Source organism: Lipophrys pholis (assembly GCF_963383615.2).
Source record: "Lipophrys pholis genome assembly, chromosome: 4".
Lineage (NCBI taxonomy): Eukaryota > Metazoa > Chordata > Actinopteri > Blenniiformes > Blenniidae > Lipophrys > Lipophrys pholis.
Genome location: NC_137637.1, coordinates 995,433 through 1,013,409, shown reverse-complemented (window position 1 = coordinate 1,013,409; position 17,977 = coordinate 995,433). Strand labels below are relative to the sequence as shown.

At 46.4% G+C, this 17,977-nt stretch overlaps 1 protein-coding gene across 1 annotated transcript in view; it reads right to left on the bottom strand.

Annotated features, from left to right (window-relative positions):
• Positions 1–17,977, bottom strand: part of LOC308108408 (receptor-type tyrosine-protein phosphatase T-like) — a 50,455-nt gene that overhangs the window by 9,311 nt on the left and 23,167 nt on the right. Inside the window, exons 3-4 of the mRNA XM_080461294.1 lie at positions 16,339–16,441; positions 4,469–4,745 (exon numbers count right to left, since the gene is read on the bottom strand). Of these exons, the coding sequence (XP_080317420.1) occupies positions 4,469–4,745; positions 16,339–16,441 (380 nt within the window). The remainder of the gene's footprint in view (positions 1–4,468; positions 4,746–16,338; positions 16,442–17,977) is intronic.

The window sequence follows — 17,977 nt, the reverse complement described above, 5'->3', positions numbered from 1 at the left end:
TACTGGTGTGTCGGGTCAGGGGGAGGCCAGCGGAGGATTTTAGTTTGAAAAAGCTGTGCGCTGTGTCACGTTCCAACTCGTCTCTGCGGATGTGATCCGGTGGAAGAAGCCTGTTGAGCCACTTTAGGGACGGATGGACGCACTGAGCCACGTCTTCACCTCAGCCCATCAAAACATCTCACTTTTCTTTCTTTACTCTCCTCACCCTCGTTCTTCTCTTCCTCCCGCTGGCGTCCATCTTCGCCTCCAGTCACATATCTTCTTTAATGTCTCTTTCCCTCTTTTTAGACTTTCATTCTCCCTCCCACCATCTTTCCTCATCCCAGAGTCCCAAATCACTCGCACACTTACTTTCTCTTACTTACAGCCGCAGGCACTTTATTCTTGTCTGTGTGTGTGTGTTTGACTTTAATGTGGGTGGCGTGCATGTGTGTGTGTGTGTGTGTGTGTGTGTGTGTGTGTGTGTGTGTGTGTGTGTGTGTGTGTGTGTGTGTGTGTGTCATCACATGACATCGAGAGAGACATCAAGATTGCCGTTAGTGAGTATTTTCATTGTGCATGGCGTCGACTAATTGGCACGATGATGAGAGATGAGAGACTGACATCAGACTGATTCCACCCCAGAGGAGGGAGGGAGGGAGGGAGGGAGGGAGAGAGAGAGGGAGAGAGAGAGGGAGGGGGAGAGAGAGAGAGAGAGAGAGAGAGAGAGAGAGAGAGAGAGAGAGAGAGAGAGAGAGAGAGGGAGGGAGGATGGAAGGAAGAGAGAGAGGGAAGAAGGAAAAAGGAGTGGGAGAGAAGTAAATAGACAATAAAAGGAGCAGGAAGGTGAAAGGAGGAGATGGAAAGGAGACGTCAGGTGTTAAAGACAAAGAAGACATGAGCCAGAAACAAAAACACCACATGGAGGTGAAGAAAACGAGTGTATGAGGAAAGACTAGAAAAGACAAAGGGTTAAAATGATACGGAGAAAATGATGAAACAAGTAAAGTGCAGGAATGCAACCTCCGGCCCCGGTTACACGACAAGCAACGTTATGAAATGGGATGTCTGTTTCTATGGAAACGGCAGAAACGCTGAAAAGGACGTAGTGAGCATGTTGGGCCACTAGTGGATGCTGCTGTTTGTTTTTCTAATGGAATCACACACCAGTAGTAGCGTTTCAGAAAAGTTCAGTTTTTCCCTGTTTCCACGGCGACGGAGTCGGAACTAGGGATTGGTACCAGGTAACGGTACCAAGTACCTGGGAGTCAATACCGGTACTTAACGGTACCATTTTTCAGTACTTTTGTGTTTGTTTATGTGGTAATACATGTTAATTTGTTCATTAAAAAAAAAGCATATTTATTTCTCAATATATAAACTTTAACAAATACATGAAAACAACATCCAACTGTTGGCGTTGTAACCTCTCAGTTGTTTCATGAATTTCTGCTGCGCTTTTTAATGTAATGATGCTCAGATTAAAACCAACTCCACGTCCTCCTATTCCTTTCCTGTCCCGTCTGGAAACATCGTGTGACGAGGCTCCAAGGAGGCAGATATGTTTTAAAAAATGAGCGTCTCTTCAGCCTGGAGCAACATCTCTCGTGCTGAACCGCCCACTGTCCCACTCCTCATAGTCTCAAGGCACAGAAACATGGTACTGTTTGATTTTATGTGAATTGGTACTCAGTGGTACCTATAAAAGTACAGAATTCGGTCCCCATCCCGAGTTGGAACGTTTCCAAAAAGTTGCGTTTTCAGTGTGTCCACACTTCCTGTTTTCACCTGTTGTTGTTGTTGTTGTTGTGTAAACAGGCTTCAGACGTGTGGATTGATTTGGTTGGAAGCAGCAGCAGACAGAAAGCAGCCGTGGAGAGGGGGCGGATCGAGGGAACAGCTTCTCGTGAGGAAAACAAGAGATGGAGAAATGAAAGAGGAAGAGGGAGGAGAGGCGTCTTCCTTGATGGACAGGTGCAGCTCAGAGGAGACGGGGATTATCCAAGACAGGCAGAGAATGAAAAGAGAGACTTTCATCCACCGGATCAAACTACGACAAACCAGCCAAGTCCTCTAAAATGTAAATGAGCAGTTTTGTTCCAATATGAGAGAGAGAGAGAGAGAAAAAAGACACCTACTCTCTGAAAATGACTGACAGGAAAGAAATGAAAGAAATGACACGACTTTGTGAGGGAAGCAGATAACTCTAATCCCTGATTGACAAACTATCAGTTTCAGACTAGAACTTCACAGAATGGATGGATTGAATTCAAAGACTGAATTATTCTACTGTGGCTGCCTGAGTGAGTGAGCGAGTGAGTGAGTGAACGAGTGAGTGGATGGGTGAGCGAGTGAGTGAGTGAGCGAGTGAACGAGTGAGTGGATGGGTGAGTGAGTGAGTGAGTGAGTGAGTGAGCGAGCGAGTGAGTGAGTGAGTGAGTGAGTGAGTGAGTGAGGGAGGGAGGGAGGGAGGGAGGGAGGGAGGGAGGGAGTGAACGAGTGAGTGAACGAGTTTATGAACGATTGAACAGAAATTCAGAAACAGTTTGTCATATGACAAATCATCCCTGAAGATTTTATGCAATTCGGGCGAGAAGTTTTTGAGAAACGTTGATAAAATACATACATACAAACCAATAAACCACTAACTAACTAACTAACTAACTAACTAACTAACTAAATAAATAAATAAATAAATAGATAGATAAATACACACAGAAATGTAATGTTTTCATTCAGAAATCAGAAAATGTCAGTATAACTTTCTGACAAAGTAAATTTTCTGGTTCATCAGAATCATTGAGGTAAAAATCTGATCATTCTGACACTCCTGTGCTTTTGGCATTGAGGACAGAATGGGGGGAAACATTCTATAAATTAAAACTAGTTAAGATTTCTGACAGTTGCAGGACATTTTTAAAAATAAATACATAAACAAGGACATATGCAGAGTAAAAATAATAATCATTGGCAGGGAATTCACCAGTATTCTGATTTTATACGCCTGGATTCCTTATGAAATCATCTGGTCTACAGTGACTGCACACACACACACACACACACACACACACACACACACACACACACACACACCCAAACCCACCCACCCACCCACCCACACAGACACACAGACACACACACACACACACACACACACACACACCCAAACCCACCCACCCACCCATCCACACAGACAGGCACACACACACACACACACACACACACACACACACACACACACACACACACACCCACACACACACACACACACACACACACACACACACACACACACACAGAAGTGGCATTCAGCACAACAATCTCTCACACGTTGAAATGCAGACTCATCCTCTCACAGTTGCTCGGTCTGTGAGACCCCCCTCCCCCCCCCCCCCCCCCCCCCCCCCCCCTCCCCTCCTCGCCCAGTGTGAGTGCATTGTGGGAAATCAGCCTTCTGGAGGAGGATATTACATCACGACCGCAGCCAGCTCGCCTGGCCTCGCTCTCCGAACTGAGTTTCTGTGGTTACGGCGGTGGAAAATTAAAACACAACCCTCGCAGGAGTTGGTTGTAGTGGAGATTCAAAGAGCCGGGATCGAGTTGGGAATGAGTTATGAGGAGACAGGTGGAGGTGGGGGGCGAGGGGGGGGTCACACGGTGTGATTATCAGACAAAGAAACAAAGAGGGGGAGAAAGCAGATGCCACCGGATGAGTTCTGGAAGTGAAGATTCCCAGAGGGAGTTTTTCCCCCCCGATGAAGTGACACCGAAAATTCCGTTTTTTTTCTCAGGCTCATTTCCACGGCTCTGGAGAGACTGAACGCAAATCCTTTGTGACTTCAGCCTCTTGTGGTTGTAAAACTCACTGATTCCAGCGAGGCCTAGGTTCACCAAACATCTTCAACCGTTCAAAATCTAACAGACAGAAAGATAAAGACTTTGGTCGTCAGTCATTTGTTATTGTGGGGGGGTGGTCGCCTCCACAGACTAACACATTTCAGTTCAGGAGCCACATTCAGCACAGATTCCTCTGGAAATTTAAACTTTAAAGCTTTTTTCTATGCTGTGCTGCAGAACATCGATATTTTCACAAGTACGAACCAATTACTAGTGAAAATTTGATAAATTAGGTACATTTTTATTAAATGCTCTGGTTGAAAATAGTGTTTGTTGTTGATTTGATCATTTTGGAGATTAAGCTGCTCAGTTCTGCTCAAGTGTAAATGTAAAGGTTAGAACGGCCGGGTTGTGGCGGTCCGGCCCTCTCAGGATGACACTGGTCTGGATGTGGCTCCTGAACTGAAATGACTTCGACCCTCCTGGTTTAAATGGTTTGAAATGATTGATGATGTTTTTAATCAGTCCTGGGTTGAGGAATGATTGCTGGTCTTTGCGTTGTGGGAGGAAGTGGAGTCAAACGCAGGCAGAACATGCAAACTCCAGACTGAAAGACACAAAAAGCCAGAGAAGCATCTGTGCTGAGTCTCACCCCGTTGGCTCTGCTCATGGCCTGGTAGTAGATGCTGTAGCTCTTGGCGGGCGACAGCGGAGGGTTCCAGAAGCCGCCGTAGCTCTTGTTGTCCCCCACGGTGAAGGGCTGCACCACCGTGAGGCTGGACGGCGGCAGCTCGGCGGCGATGTAGTAAGGCGAGTCCAGGATGGAGGCGTTGCGGAAGCTGACTGGCGCTGAGAAACACTCGGGGGCTTCGGAGGCGGCGCGGCGTGTCTTGGACTTCCGCTCCTCCTTCACCACGAGCTGGTAGGAGCTGCAGACACAGAGAAAGCGTGTTTGAACATCTGGAACATCTGAACATCCGCTGGTTTTGACGACTAATGACTACGAGGGTTTTCTGGTTCAGCTGCTTTTCAGGAACCACTTTGGTCTCTGTCAATTCAGCGTTTCACTTGAGATGGGATCCTTAGGGTGGAGTTCCTGTGTTTAATCATTCCTGGCCATAAAATTTGTCATTTTAATTTGAATTACTAATTTGAAGCCACTAAATACAATTTTCTGGCCACATATTAACATTTTGTGGTTAAAAAACAAACAAATATTATTTGAGACTTGGAAATTCCGATTTCTTTCCACATGTTAACATTTTGTGGACAAACAAAAGTATTTTTACATCAAAATAGTAATTTGAGCCACAAAATACAAAGTGTTGGCCAAAGATTAACATTTTGTGGCCACAAAAAGGGAATTTGTGCCACAAAATGCTAATTTAACACAACAGATCTTAATTTCTGGCCAAAGATGAATATTTAGTGGTCACAAAAAGGGCTATTTCAGACGACAATATATTAATTTCAACAGCAAAATACTAATTGGTGACCACAAAATATCAATTTGATGCCAGGAAACCCAAAAAAGGGTTTTTAGACCACACATTAATAATTTGAGCCATAAAATACAAATATGACTCCACAAATAATACTTTGAGGCCATAAACATTAAATTGTGTTTGTTTAGGACACTGAAATCTTGACATACAGTGCAAAGCTGCAGGTTTTCAGTACGACTTTAAAGATGTGGAATTCAACGTGACGTTACATAAAAACATGTCTGCAGCACTCATCACTGAAATGTTTTATTTTACAGAATGCTTTTCATTCATTCTCTTAATAAATGCAATAGCAGACAGATTCCAGAGAGAAAATGCAGCCTCGTCTTTTAAAAGAAGTACGATCATTTGTTGAGGGTCACAGTTTGGAATAGTTTCAAAGCAAACTGCAGATAAGTTGGTAACAAAGCACCTGGCCGGTCAGTTTTTGTGCTGATTCAGCATAAAAAAGTACCAATTAAAGGTAAGAAGTGGGCGAGCGAGCGTCTGCGGGGAGAAATGTGAGGATAATCATGAATCGATCTCTCCGAGTCCACAGGTTCCTTTCAGTCTAACAGGTGCACATCAGCAGGTGTAGAGGTGTGTTTATGTACTTGAATGAAAGTCTATCTTTGTCTGTGTGTGTGTGTGTGTGTGTGTGTGTGTGTGTGTGTGTGTGTGTGTGTGTGTGTGTGTGTGTGTGTGTGTGTGTGTGTGTGTGTGTGTGTGTGTGTGTGTGTGTGTGTGTGTCAGGAGGGGGGGGGGGGGGGTTCCATTATGCTCCGAGAGGCCTCATGAATGGCTGAGGGCTCCTTTAGCGGTCAGGACAAACGCAGCGGCCCTCCGCAATTACCTGCGTCCTCCACGCCAAGAACTCACTTCACAATTATACGCAATTAGGGAAATGTATGTTTCTGTGAAGGGGCCGCGGCCAATTATACCCGGCTCCCGTTTGGCAGCTTTCATAAAAGATAATTGCTGATGACCAAACATGAGTTTCTCTCTCTCCCCCTCTGTCTCTCGATCTCTCTTGTTGCCATTTTGGCCTTTTTCTGGTGAAATCTCCATTTCTAAATAATTGGAGTAAATAAGGAATAAATAAATAAGGAATAAGAGTAAATAAGGAATAAGTAAATAAGGAATAAATAAAGTTTGATGGCCTTTGATACCATTTATAGCCGATATGATATTTGATCTCTCTTTAAAGACAAACACTGGGTATGACATCACTGGGTGTGACTTTGATCGAATGATCAAAGTCAAGATGAAAGTGAGATGTCAACAAATTGAAAGCTTGACTTTGATCTAATGATCAAAGTCAAGATGAAAGTGAGATGTCAACAAGATGAAAGCTTTCTTATATCATGTGGTGTCTATATATAAGAGTACATGTTGGATCAGTAAACCATTTCAGCTGTGGACAGAAGGTACTTTATTGCCATTGTAATAAACGACGAAACTTTGTTGGTGACAGCCAGTCGGTAGAAGCAAGGATTAACTCTAAAAAGAAAAGTAGAATAAAAATCAGACAGTAAGATCAGTAAGGTGCATAGTGGGACCTGCAAGGACAAAGCACCAGCTGGTACAGTAGCAACCACCCTGATAGTTTGATTAAAATAAAAGTTTGAGAAATGGCTCAAAGGCACAATCCCAGAGACAGAGAAGGTTTGGAACAGGGCACTCGCTGTGCTCCTTACCCTAACGTTGCTGATGAGATTACGGTGCTGCACTGTCGAGTCAATGAACTCAAGAAGGCACGTGAGGATATATTGCAGCTGAAAAATACTTTAAACAGCCTGGAATTACAGAAGATGGAGCTGAAGAGAAAAGAATCCAGTCTGGAGGGTCTCCAGATTGTTTCTGGAGTGTTGGAGGAAGACAGACAGAAGAAGACAGAGGCCTCCTCGGACGGCCACTCAGCTCAAAGAACCAAGAGGGACTTTAGTCAGGAAGAGGTCCAGCTGAAGGCGCAGCTCGTTGACAGTCAGAGAGCCAATGCTGAACTCCAGGAGACAATTGAGCGTCTCTCTGCAAGGCTGCAGCTCGCCTCTGAAGAGCTGGATGACATGAAAAGACAGAAAGAAGAGGACAACAGGCTCCAGCAGGTGATGGAGGAGAGAGACAGGCTGCTGGCTGAGAGGGAGAACCTCCACATTAAGTACATTACAGTGCTGGATGAGAAGCAAAACCTGGTGGCGGAGAAGCAGAACCTGCTCAATGAAAAGGAGGCCCTCCATGTTGAGTACTACACCCTGGTGGCAGAGAAGCAGAACCTGCTCAATGAAAATGAGGCCCTCCGGGATCAGTATTACACCCTGGTGACGGAGAAGGAGAACCTGGTGGCTGAGAAGAAGAACCTGCTCAATGAAAAGGAGCCCCTCCATGTTGAGTACTACACCCTGGTGGCAGAGAAGCAGAACCTGCTCAATGAAAATGAGGCCCTCCGGGATCAGTATTACACCCTGGTGACGGAGAAGGAGAACCTGGTGGCTGAGAAGAAGAACCTGCTCAATGAAAAGGAGCCCCTCCATGTTGAGTACTACACCCTGGTGGCAGAGAAGCAGAACCTGCTCAATGAAAATGAGGCCCTCCGGGATCAGTACTACCCCCTGCTGACGGAGAAGGAGAACCTGGTGGCTGAGAAGCAAAACCTGGTGGCTGAGAAGTTGAACCTGCTCAATGAAAAGGAGGCCTTCCAGGCTGAGTACTACACCCTGGTGGCTGAGAAGCAGAACCTGCTCAATGAAAAGGAGGTCCTCCATGTTGAGTACTACACCTTGGTGGCGGAGAAGCAGAACCTGCTCAATGAAAATGAGGCCCTCCAGAAACAGTATTACACCCTGGTGGCGGAGAAGGAGAACATGGTGGCTGAGAAGCAGAACCTGCTCAATGAAAAGGAGGCCCTCCATGCTGAGAACTACACCTTGGTGGCGGAGAAGCAGAACCTGCTCAATGAAAATGAGGCCCTCCAGAAACATTATTACACCCTGGTGACGGAGAAGGAGAACCTGGTGGCTGAGAAGAAGAACCTGCTCAATGAAAAGGAGCCCCTCCATGTTGAGTACTACACCCTGGTGGCAGAGAAGCAGAACCTGCTCAATGAAAATGAGGCCCTCCGGGATCAGTACTACCCCCTGCTGACGGAGAAGGAGAACCTGGTGGCTGAGAAGCAAAACCTGCTCAATGAAAAGGAGCCCCTCCATGTTGAGTACTACACCCTGGTGGCAGAGAAGCAGAACCTGCTCAATGAAAATGAGGCCCTCCAGAAACAGTATTACACCCTGGTGACGGAGAAGGAGAACCTGGTGGCTGAGAAGAAGAACCTGCTCAATGAAAAGGAGCCCCTCCATGTTGAGTACTACACCCTGGTGGCAGAGAAGCAGAACCTGCTCAATGAAAATGAGGCCCTCCGGGATCAGTACTACCCCCTGCTGACGGAGAAGGAGAACCTGGTGGCTGAGAAGCAAAACCTGGTGGCTGAGAAGTTGAACCTGCTCAATGAAAAGGAGGCCTTCCAGGCTGAGTACTACACCCTGGTGGCGGAGAAGCGGAACCTGCTCAATGAAAATGAGGCCCTCCGGGATCAGTACTTCCCCCTGCTGGCGGAGAAGCAGAACCTGCTCAAGGAAAAGGAGGCCCTCCAGGATCAGTACTACACCCTGGTGGCTGAGAAGCAGAACCTGATCAATGAAAAGGAGGCCCTTCATGATCAGTACTACACCCTGCTGGCTGAGAAGGAGAACCTGGTGGCTGAGAAGCAGAACCTACTCAATGAAAATGAGGCCCTCCAGGATCAGTACTACACACTGGTGGCTGAGAAGGAGAACCTGCTCGATCAAAAGGAGGCCCTCAATGCTGAGTACTACACCCTGCTGGCTGAGAAGCGGAACCTGGTGGCTGAGAAGCAGAACCTGCTCAATGAAAAGGAGGTCCTCCATGTTGAGTACTACACCTTGGTGGCGGAGAAGCAGAACCTGCTCAATGAAAATGAGGCCCTCCAGAAACAGTATTACACCCTGGTGGCGGAGAAGGAGAACATGGTGGCTGAGAAGAAGAACCTGCTCAATGAAAAGGAGGCCCTCCATGCTGAGAACTACACCTTGGTGGCGGAGAAGCAGAACCTGCTCAATGAAAATGAGGCCCTCCAGAAACATTATTACACCCTGGTGACGGAGAAGGAGAACCTGGTGGCTGAGAAGAAGAACCTGCTCAATGAAAAGGAGCCTCTCCATGTTGAGTACTACACCCTGGTGGCAGAGAAGCAGAACCTGCTCAATGAAAATGAGGCCCTCCGGGATCAGTACTACCCCCTGCTGACGGAGAAGGAGAACCTGGTGGCTGAGAAGCAAAACCTGCTCAATGAAAAGGAGCCCCTCCATGTTGAGTACTACACCCTGGTGGCAGAGAAGCAGAACCTGCTCAATGAAAATGAGGCCCTCCAGAAACAGTATTACACCCTGGTGACGGAGAAGGAGAACCTGGTGGCTGAGAAGAAGAACCTGCTCAATGAAAAGGAGCCCCTCCATGTTAAGTACTACACCCTGGTGGCAGAGAAGCAGAACCTGCTCAATGAAAATGAGGCCCTCCGGGATCAGTACTACCCCCTGCTGACGGAGAAGGAGAACCTGGTGGCTGAGAAGCAAAACCTGGTGGCTGAGAAGTTGAACCTGCTCAATGAAAAGGAGGCCTTCCAGGCTGAGTACTACACCCTGGTGGCGGAGAAGCGGAACCTGCTCAATGAAAATGAGGCCCTCCGGGATCAGTACTTCCCCCTGCTGGCGGAGAAGCAGAACCTGGTGGCTGAGAAGCAGAACCTACTCAATGAAAAGGAGGCCTTCCATTCTGAGTACTTCACCCTGGTGGCGGAGAAGCGGAAAATGCACAATGAAAAGGAGGCCTTCCATGCTGAGTACTACACCCTGGTGGCGGAGAAGCGGAACCTGCTCAATGAAAATGAGGCCCTCCGGGATCAGTACTACCCCCTGCTGGTGGAGAAGCAAAACCTGGTGGCTGAGAAGAAGAACCTGCTCAATGAAAAGGAGGCCCTCCAGGATCAGTACTACACCCTGGTGGCTGAGAAGCAGAACCTGATCAATGAAAAGGAGGCCCTTCATGATCAGTACTACACCCTGCTGGCTGAGAAGGAGAACCTGGTGGCTGAGAAGCAGAACCTACTCAATGAAAATGAGGCCCTCCAGGATCAGTACTACACACTGGTGGCTGAGAAGGAGAACCTGCTCGATCAAAAGGAGGCCCTCAATGCTGAGTACTACACCCTGCTGGCTGAGAAGCGGAACCTGGTGGCTGAGAAGCAGAACCTGCTCAATGAAAAGGAGGCCCTCCATGTTGAGTACTTCACCCTGGTGGCAGAGAAGCAGAACCTGCTCAATGAAAATGAGGCCCTCCAGAAACATTATTACACCCTGGTGACGGAGAAGGAGAACCTGGTGGCTGAGAAGCAGAACCTGATCAATGAAAAGGAGGCCCTTCATGATCAGTACTACACCCTGCTGGCTGAGAAGGAGAACCTGGTGGCTGAGAAGCAGAACCTACTCAATGAAAATGAGGCCCTCCAGGATCAGTACTACACACTGGTGGCTGAGAAGGAGAACCTGCTCGATCAAAATGAGGCCCTCAATGCTGAGTACTACACCCTGCTGGCTGAGAAGCGGAACCTGGTGGCTGAGAAGCAGAACCTGCTCAATGAAAAGGAGGTCCTCCATGTTGAGTACTACACCTTGGTGGCGGAGAAGCAGAACCTGCTCAATGAAAATGAGGCCCTCCAGAAACAGTATTACACCCTGGTGGCGGAGAAGGAGAACATGGTGGCTGAGAAGGAGAACCTGCTCAATGAAAAGGAGGCCCTCCATGTTGAGTACTTCACCCTGGTGGCAGAGAAGCAGAACCTGCTCAATGAAAATGAGGCCCTCCGGGATCAGTACTACCCCCTGCTGGCTGAGAAGGAGAACCTGGTGGCTGAGAAGCAGAACCTACTCAATGAAAAGGAGGCCTTCCATTCTGAGTACTTCACCCTGGTGGCGGATAAGCGGAACCTGCTCAATAAAAAGGAGGCCTTCCATTCTGAGTACTACCCCCTGCTGGCGGAGAAGCAAAACCTGGTGGCTGAGAAGCAGAACCTGCTCAATTAAAAGAAGGGCCTCCGGGATCAGTACTACACCCTGGTGGCTGAGAAGCAGAACCTGCTCAATGAAAATGCGGCCCTCCATCCCGAGTACTACACCCTGGTGGCTGAGAAGAAGACCCTCTCCAACAATGTCTTAGAGGAGGAACTCCAGGCCCAAAGAAGAAAAGAGAAATCTGGAGGCAGCTCTTCAAAAGGCGCTGAACAATGGCAACAGACAGAATAAGGCCAGAGAGAAGGTGGAGGAGGTTAAGAAGGTTTCAGAGGTTGAAGAACTCCAAGACAACAAAAGACTCATTCCAGGGAAGGAAGAAATCACAGAAAGACCAGGAGGTTGCTGTGGAACTGTTCATTTCTGTGTTCAAGGAGCTTCAAGGAGCTTTATTGTCATTTCAACACATGTAACCATAAGGTGAAGCGAAATTGGTAACTCTAGTCCAGGGGCTACTGGAGTCCTCCAGAGTTCAGCAGTCTCACAGCTTCCAGGAAGCTGTTCCTCAGTCTGTTAGTCCTGCTCTTAATACCCCGTAGCCTCCTGCCTGAGGGCAAAACAGAGCGTGTGCGGGGTGAGTGGATCCTTTAGGATGCGGGAGGCCCGTTTCCTGCCTCTAGCAGTGGAGATGTCCATGGTGGTGGATAGGCTGCATCCCACAGTCCTCTGTGCAGCTTCTACCACCCTCTACACTGTAGAGCAGGGGTGCTCACACTTTTGCAGCATGCGAGCTACTTATAAAATGATCAAGTCAAAATGATCTACCTACTACAAAAATGCAAAACATATATTTATTTCTTGCTTGTTAGTTTTGCCCTATGGTGCAGTGCGCCCTATGTGTGTGTTGTTGTTGTAAAGCGGACGTAGTAGGGAACACCATGAGAACGTTAAAGGGGGAAGTGTGGGCGTGGATTGTATATAAATGAACGGGTATGTGCGTTATGCAGAACATCGTTGTTTTAACAACCCTGAAAATGGCGAAGAGACACGCTTATGAAGCAGTTTAACTTTAAACTGAAGGCCATCAGCGGAGGAACATGGAAATGTTCTCATGGTGTCCGCATTACAACAACAACACACACACACAAGCATACAAGTGTGTTTATTTAAAAATAGAGCGGGAGCAAAACTGAGTTTGGTTGTGCTTTATGTAAGTATTGATTACAAAGTACTAATATTTGTTTTACCTGTAATCATCATCAATCAAACCCATCGAACTCCTCATCCTCTGTTTCTGAATTGAACAGCTGCGCTAAATCTCCATCAAACATACCAGGTTCATTTTCTTCACTGTCAGAGTCACTTTCCGTGCCGTGCGGCTCCTTGGAAATGATGCCGGCTTTTGCGAAAGTTCGAACAACAGTGCCAGCAGAAGGTAGTATTGGTAGATCGCATTACATACGCTCATAGGGCGCTGGTTCCATGCCCACACTTCCCCCCTTTAACGTTCTCATGGTGTCCGAATTACAACAACACACACACACAAGCGATCGCGATCGACCGGTCGATCGCGATCGACGTATTGAGCACCCCTGCTGTAGAGGTTCTCTCGCACGGTGAGACAATAGGTCAGGACGCTCTCCACCACGCATCTGTAGAAGGAGGTCAGGACTGAGCGCCTCAGCCTCCTGAGGAAGTAGAGGTGCTGATGTGCCCTGGAGCTTTACCGTCAGGTCTTGGAGCTTTACCGTCAGGTCCTGGAACTTTACCGTCAAGTCCTGGAGCTTTACCATCAGGCATGTGCTGGAGAGCTTCCTGAAGTTCTTCTACTGAGATGGAAGCTTCAAGACCTTGGATCTGTTCTTCTTTTAATTTCAGGAGTTCAACTGTCCTCAGAAAGTCTATTTCAGATTGTGAAGGGTCAATTTGTAAAGAGTAAAGTTTTTTGTAAAATTTTCTGAAGGTATTGTTTATTTCTTGAGGGTTAAAAGTGATTTTACATTTTGAGTTTGGACTGAGGGGACTGTACACTTTTCTTTATTTCCTTTTAACTGATTGGCTCAGAGTTTGCTGGATTTATTACCATGTTCTAAGTTCTCCCAGCGTAGTCTCTGCACTTTAAATTGTGTTTTATGTTCAATTATTTCATTCAAGTCCATTTTTAATTTCCTTAGTTCCATCAATAGGCGCTGGTCTTTGCAGGCAGCATGAGCTGTCTCCAAGGTTTTGATTTTATCTTCCAGGTCTTTCTCTTTTATTTTGTCCTCTTGGTCTTGTATGAGGAGTAAGAAATGATTTTACCTCTCATGAACACTCTAGCGCCTCCCAGAGGACACAGGGAGAGACACCAGATAGGTCTAGCGTCTACCAGAGGACACAGGGAGAGACACCAGGCAGGTCTAGCGCCTCCCAGAGGACACAGGGAGAGACACCAGGCAGGTCTAGCGTCTCCAGAGGACACAGGCAGAGACACCAGGCAGGTCTAGCGCCTCCCAGAGGACACAGGGAGAGACACAGGGAGAGACACCAGGCAGGTCTAGCGCCTCCCAGAGGACACAGGGAGAGACACCAGGCAGGTCTAGCGTCTCCCAGAGGACACAGGGAGAGACACCAGGAAGGTCATTTGTTTCTAAAAAGATTGACCATTGTTTTTTAAAGAATGTGAGGAAGTCTGGATCCTTGAGCAGTGGTGGTGTTAAATCTCCATTGTCTGATATGAGGGTGATTGTTCTATTAGTGACTGTCATAGTGACAGGTCAAAGGTCAAAGGTCACTGATAGTGATGGGGTGAATCTGTGTGTCCAAGGTGTCTTTAATGACTGATTTACTCACCAGAAAGTAATCTAACCCTGAATAGGATTGGTGCACTGCTGAGTACAAGGTGTACTCTTTAAGAGTGGGGTGAGAGGTGAGCCAAGCGTCTCAAAGACCATAGTCACTCATGTACTGCTGGACTAGATCTCTTGATTAGTGACCATAGTCACTCATGTACTGCTGGACTAGATCTCTTGATTAGTGACCATAGTCACTCATGTACTGCTGGACTAGATCTCTTGATTAGTGACCATAGTCACTCATGTACTGCTGGACTAGATCTCTTGATTAGTGACCATAGTCACTCATGTACTGCTGGACTATGTCTGTAGATTCCCAGTGTCGGTGTTTACTGCTTTACTACCTCTGTGTACTTGTGGATTGAGGACCTAGTTGAGGACTCCTCCCACTATCAGTGTTTGGTCATAGTGTGTTGAGAGGGTGGTGAAGAAGTTGTGATAGAAGGAGGGTCATCAACATTTTGGCCATAGATGTGTGTGATCCACATCTCTATGTTCTGAAGAGAGATGTGAAGAATTATAAATCTCCCCTCTGGGTCTGTGATTGTGTCTTTACAAGAGAATTGTATTTTATTGTTGATTAATGTAGCTCCGCCTCTCTGCTGGGAGTTCTACCAAGCTGAGTGTGTGTGAGGGAACTGTGGTGAAATCCGTTTGTGATGTCCTGTGGTAGATGTGTGTGTCTCTTGTAATAAGACAATGTCTCTTGCAACAAGACAAAGTATCCTGTAACAAGACAAAGTCTCTTGTCACAAGACAAAGTCTCTTGCAACAAGACAAAGTCTCTTGTAACAAGACAAAGTATCCTGTAACAAGACAAAGTCTCTTGCCACAAGACAAAGTATCCTGTAACAAGACAAAGTCTCTTGCCACAAGACAATGTCTCTTGTAACAAGACAATGTCTCTTGGAACAAGACAATGTCTCTTGGAACAAGACAATGTCTCTTGGAACAAGACAATGTGTTCCGCTTAGTGGGTCAAATCTGGCCTTAAAGCCGTTTCAGAGAATGCACGAGAGATGAAGAAGGGAGCCGATAGAGGAAACTGCGTAGATAACAGTTCATGTGTGTGGTCAGGTCACATGAACTGTGTTTACAAATGTGTCCAGGAAAGATGTGATCATTTTCTAATGTGGACTTGAGCACGTTTATGATTTCAAACTTTACTCTGTGTTTTATACCGAGAAATAACATCTGAAGTAAAACTTTAAATTATCGCCGCAAAATTCTATTTTGAGGCCACAATTATCTCACTTTTCCTTCTGTGCTCTTTATTTCTGCCGCTAAGTTAAACTTCAGAAGCTGTGATCCTTTCAGAATTACTGCATACAATGCAACATCAGCACAAAACCCCCACAAACAAGTCATTTGTAGTGGTATTATCCAACAGATGCCTTTTTTTCTCCCGTTGGCACTTGGAACATGTAATACTTGCACAAAACACACACAACAGGCAAACACATTAAGGGGCTTATCTGCGGCTGGTAAACAGCTGAAGACGTGAGCGACGGCGGCGCGGCCCGATTCAACGCCGGATACATTTGCCGTTTGATTAATGGTTGAGATACGGTTCAGGATTTATAGAAATTAACACTGAAGCAGTGACCCACACTCACATTTCACAAATCCATTTCCCCTGAGTCTCAAACTGAAGTGATATACAGTATATTCTCCGTGCAGCTGTTTTTCCCCGAAGGCGTGCAGGAATAATGTTCTGCCCTACACCAATTAAATGGATGAGATCACATGTTCATAGAGAACTTTTAATTTAAAAAAAAATAAAAAAATGACATGAAAAAATGAGAAGAAATTAATTAGCTGCTGTCTGCACTCGTTGATTTTGTTTTCGACAAGCGAGCAGAGCGAGACTCTGTAAAACACCATCAGCCGTCATTAACTCAAGTCTCTGATGTGCATGTGCATCTTAAAATGCTGAAGATGTCTTTATCTGACTGTTCTCACACTTCTTTTGCATACGAATCGGAGTGATCGGTCTGTGACTTTAGTGGTTTGAAAAGAGCCCCTGGAGGAGGAGGCTGGGAGAGTGGAGGGACGTGGACCGTCGGGGGGGCGGAGTCTGCAGCGGCAGAGCAAATGAAGACAGAAAGGACTACATTTTTAAAAAAGTACCTGATAGGCGCTCCACGGGACTGGGCGGGCTTCAGGAGGATGGTGATGGTGGTCTCCGTCTCATTGAGCGGCGCTTCGGATTCATACTCGGGCATCATAGGAGCTGGAAAAGAAGTTTAAACATGTTTTAGTTACCGAGCGCCCAGAGGAAAACCTATTGTTTTCCTTTTTTCTGTCTGAAACTCTTCAAGGTCAATTATTGTGCAGCAAAATACCAAGAAGTCAGGAAAGCCTGACAAGGAGTTTGGGTCAGACACACATAAAGAAGAAATGATGTCAAGTGAAAGAAGCAAAACGATTCAGGCTTGTTATTGAAATGATTCGTTTGAGTCTGTGCATACAAAGATCCCCATGTGTGGACCTGTAAATGTCTCTGGACATGAACAGGTGCTCTTCTATGATGACGGTGGGTTTATCTGCCCTCAATATGGACTGTCAGGCTTATCTGCGATGCGTCTCCTTACCTACACAACCTTCATAAAACCAAGTGACAAAGTAGTTGAGTACTATATAGAAGGTAATAGAGTACTTAATAGCACTGAGACAAGACAAGAACAAGGCCAGAGCATCTCAAGACCGAGACTTTAAAAGACCTTAAAGTGGATTCTAAGATGGAGACATTTCCAGGTACGTGGATGCACACAAAACACAATACACACATTTGTGTCACTGTACATGTCCAAATTATTACAAACACACACATTTAACACACCGATCTGTATAAAGTCAAACTAATATAACGATGTAAAGCCTCGTTAATAAAACCAGAAAGAAATAATTACATACATCGTTGTTTGAGTTCAAGCTGAAATCAAACTCTCTAATTAAACGAATGATTTACAGGTGTGTGTGTGTGTGTGTGTGTGTGTGTGTGTGTGTGTGTGTGTGTGTGTGTGTGTGTGTGTGTGTGTGTGTGTGTGTCATCTCAACTCATTCTAATTTGACTTTAATCGCAGTATTTCAAGACGGCAGCTCTGGTCTTTTCTGGAGTCACAAACTGCCATGAAGAGACGGACGCGTGTCTCAGAGCCCAACGTCTAACAAGACATTCAATTACACTTTACATGCCCTCATATAGGAGGTGCAGGATCCTTTAGAGTGTAAAGCAACAACCTTCCTCCTCCTCCTCCTCCTCCTCCTCCTCCTCCGTCCATCCATCTCTTTCCGTCTGCAGCATTTAATTTAAATCTCTGCTGAGATAATGAAGATTGGAGATGGCGTGACATTTGTGGGGTGGGAGACGTCCCCACTATGTGAGGCAGCGCCGTGTTTCTCTTTCTCTTTTAGCGACGCGCTGGGGTTTGAAAGCATGATGGAGGGGAGGTTCAGAGGAAAGGTCACTGTAGGTGTTGACAGACGCCACGGCGCTCAAAACACCGATGACACGTTCGACTTTACTTCAGCAGGCCTGGAGGCACTTCACAGAAGTCGGTTTAATTTAGAAACAATCGTCTTTCATGTGATTTAATTACCAAATGTGTCATGAAACGGCACTGTGGTAGAACTGTGTGCAGCTGAGACACAGAAACGGTGGCGTGGCTCTTCCAAACGGCTGAAATAAGAATGGAGATGTCCTCTTATTTACAGATTTGCGGTTTGTGCATAAATGTTGGTCGTTTGTCCGTTGAGTGTGGTGCCG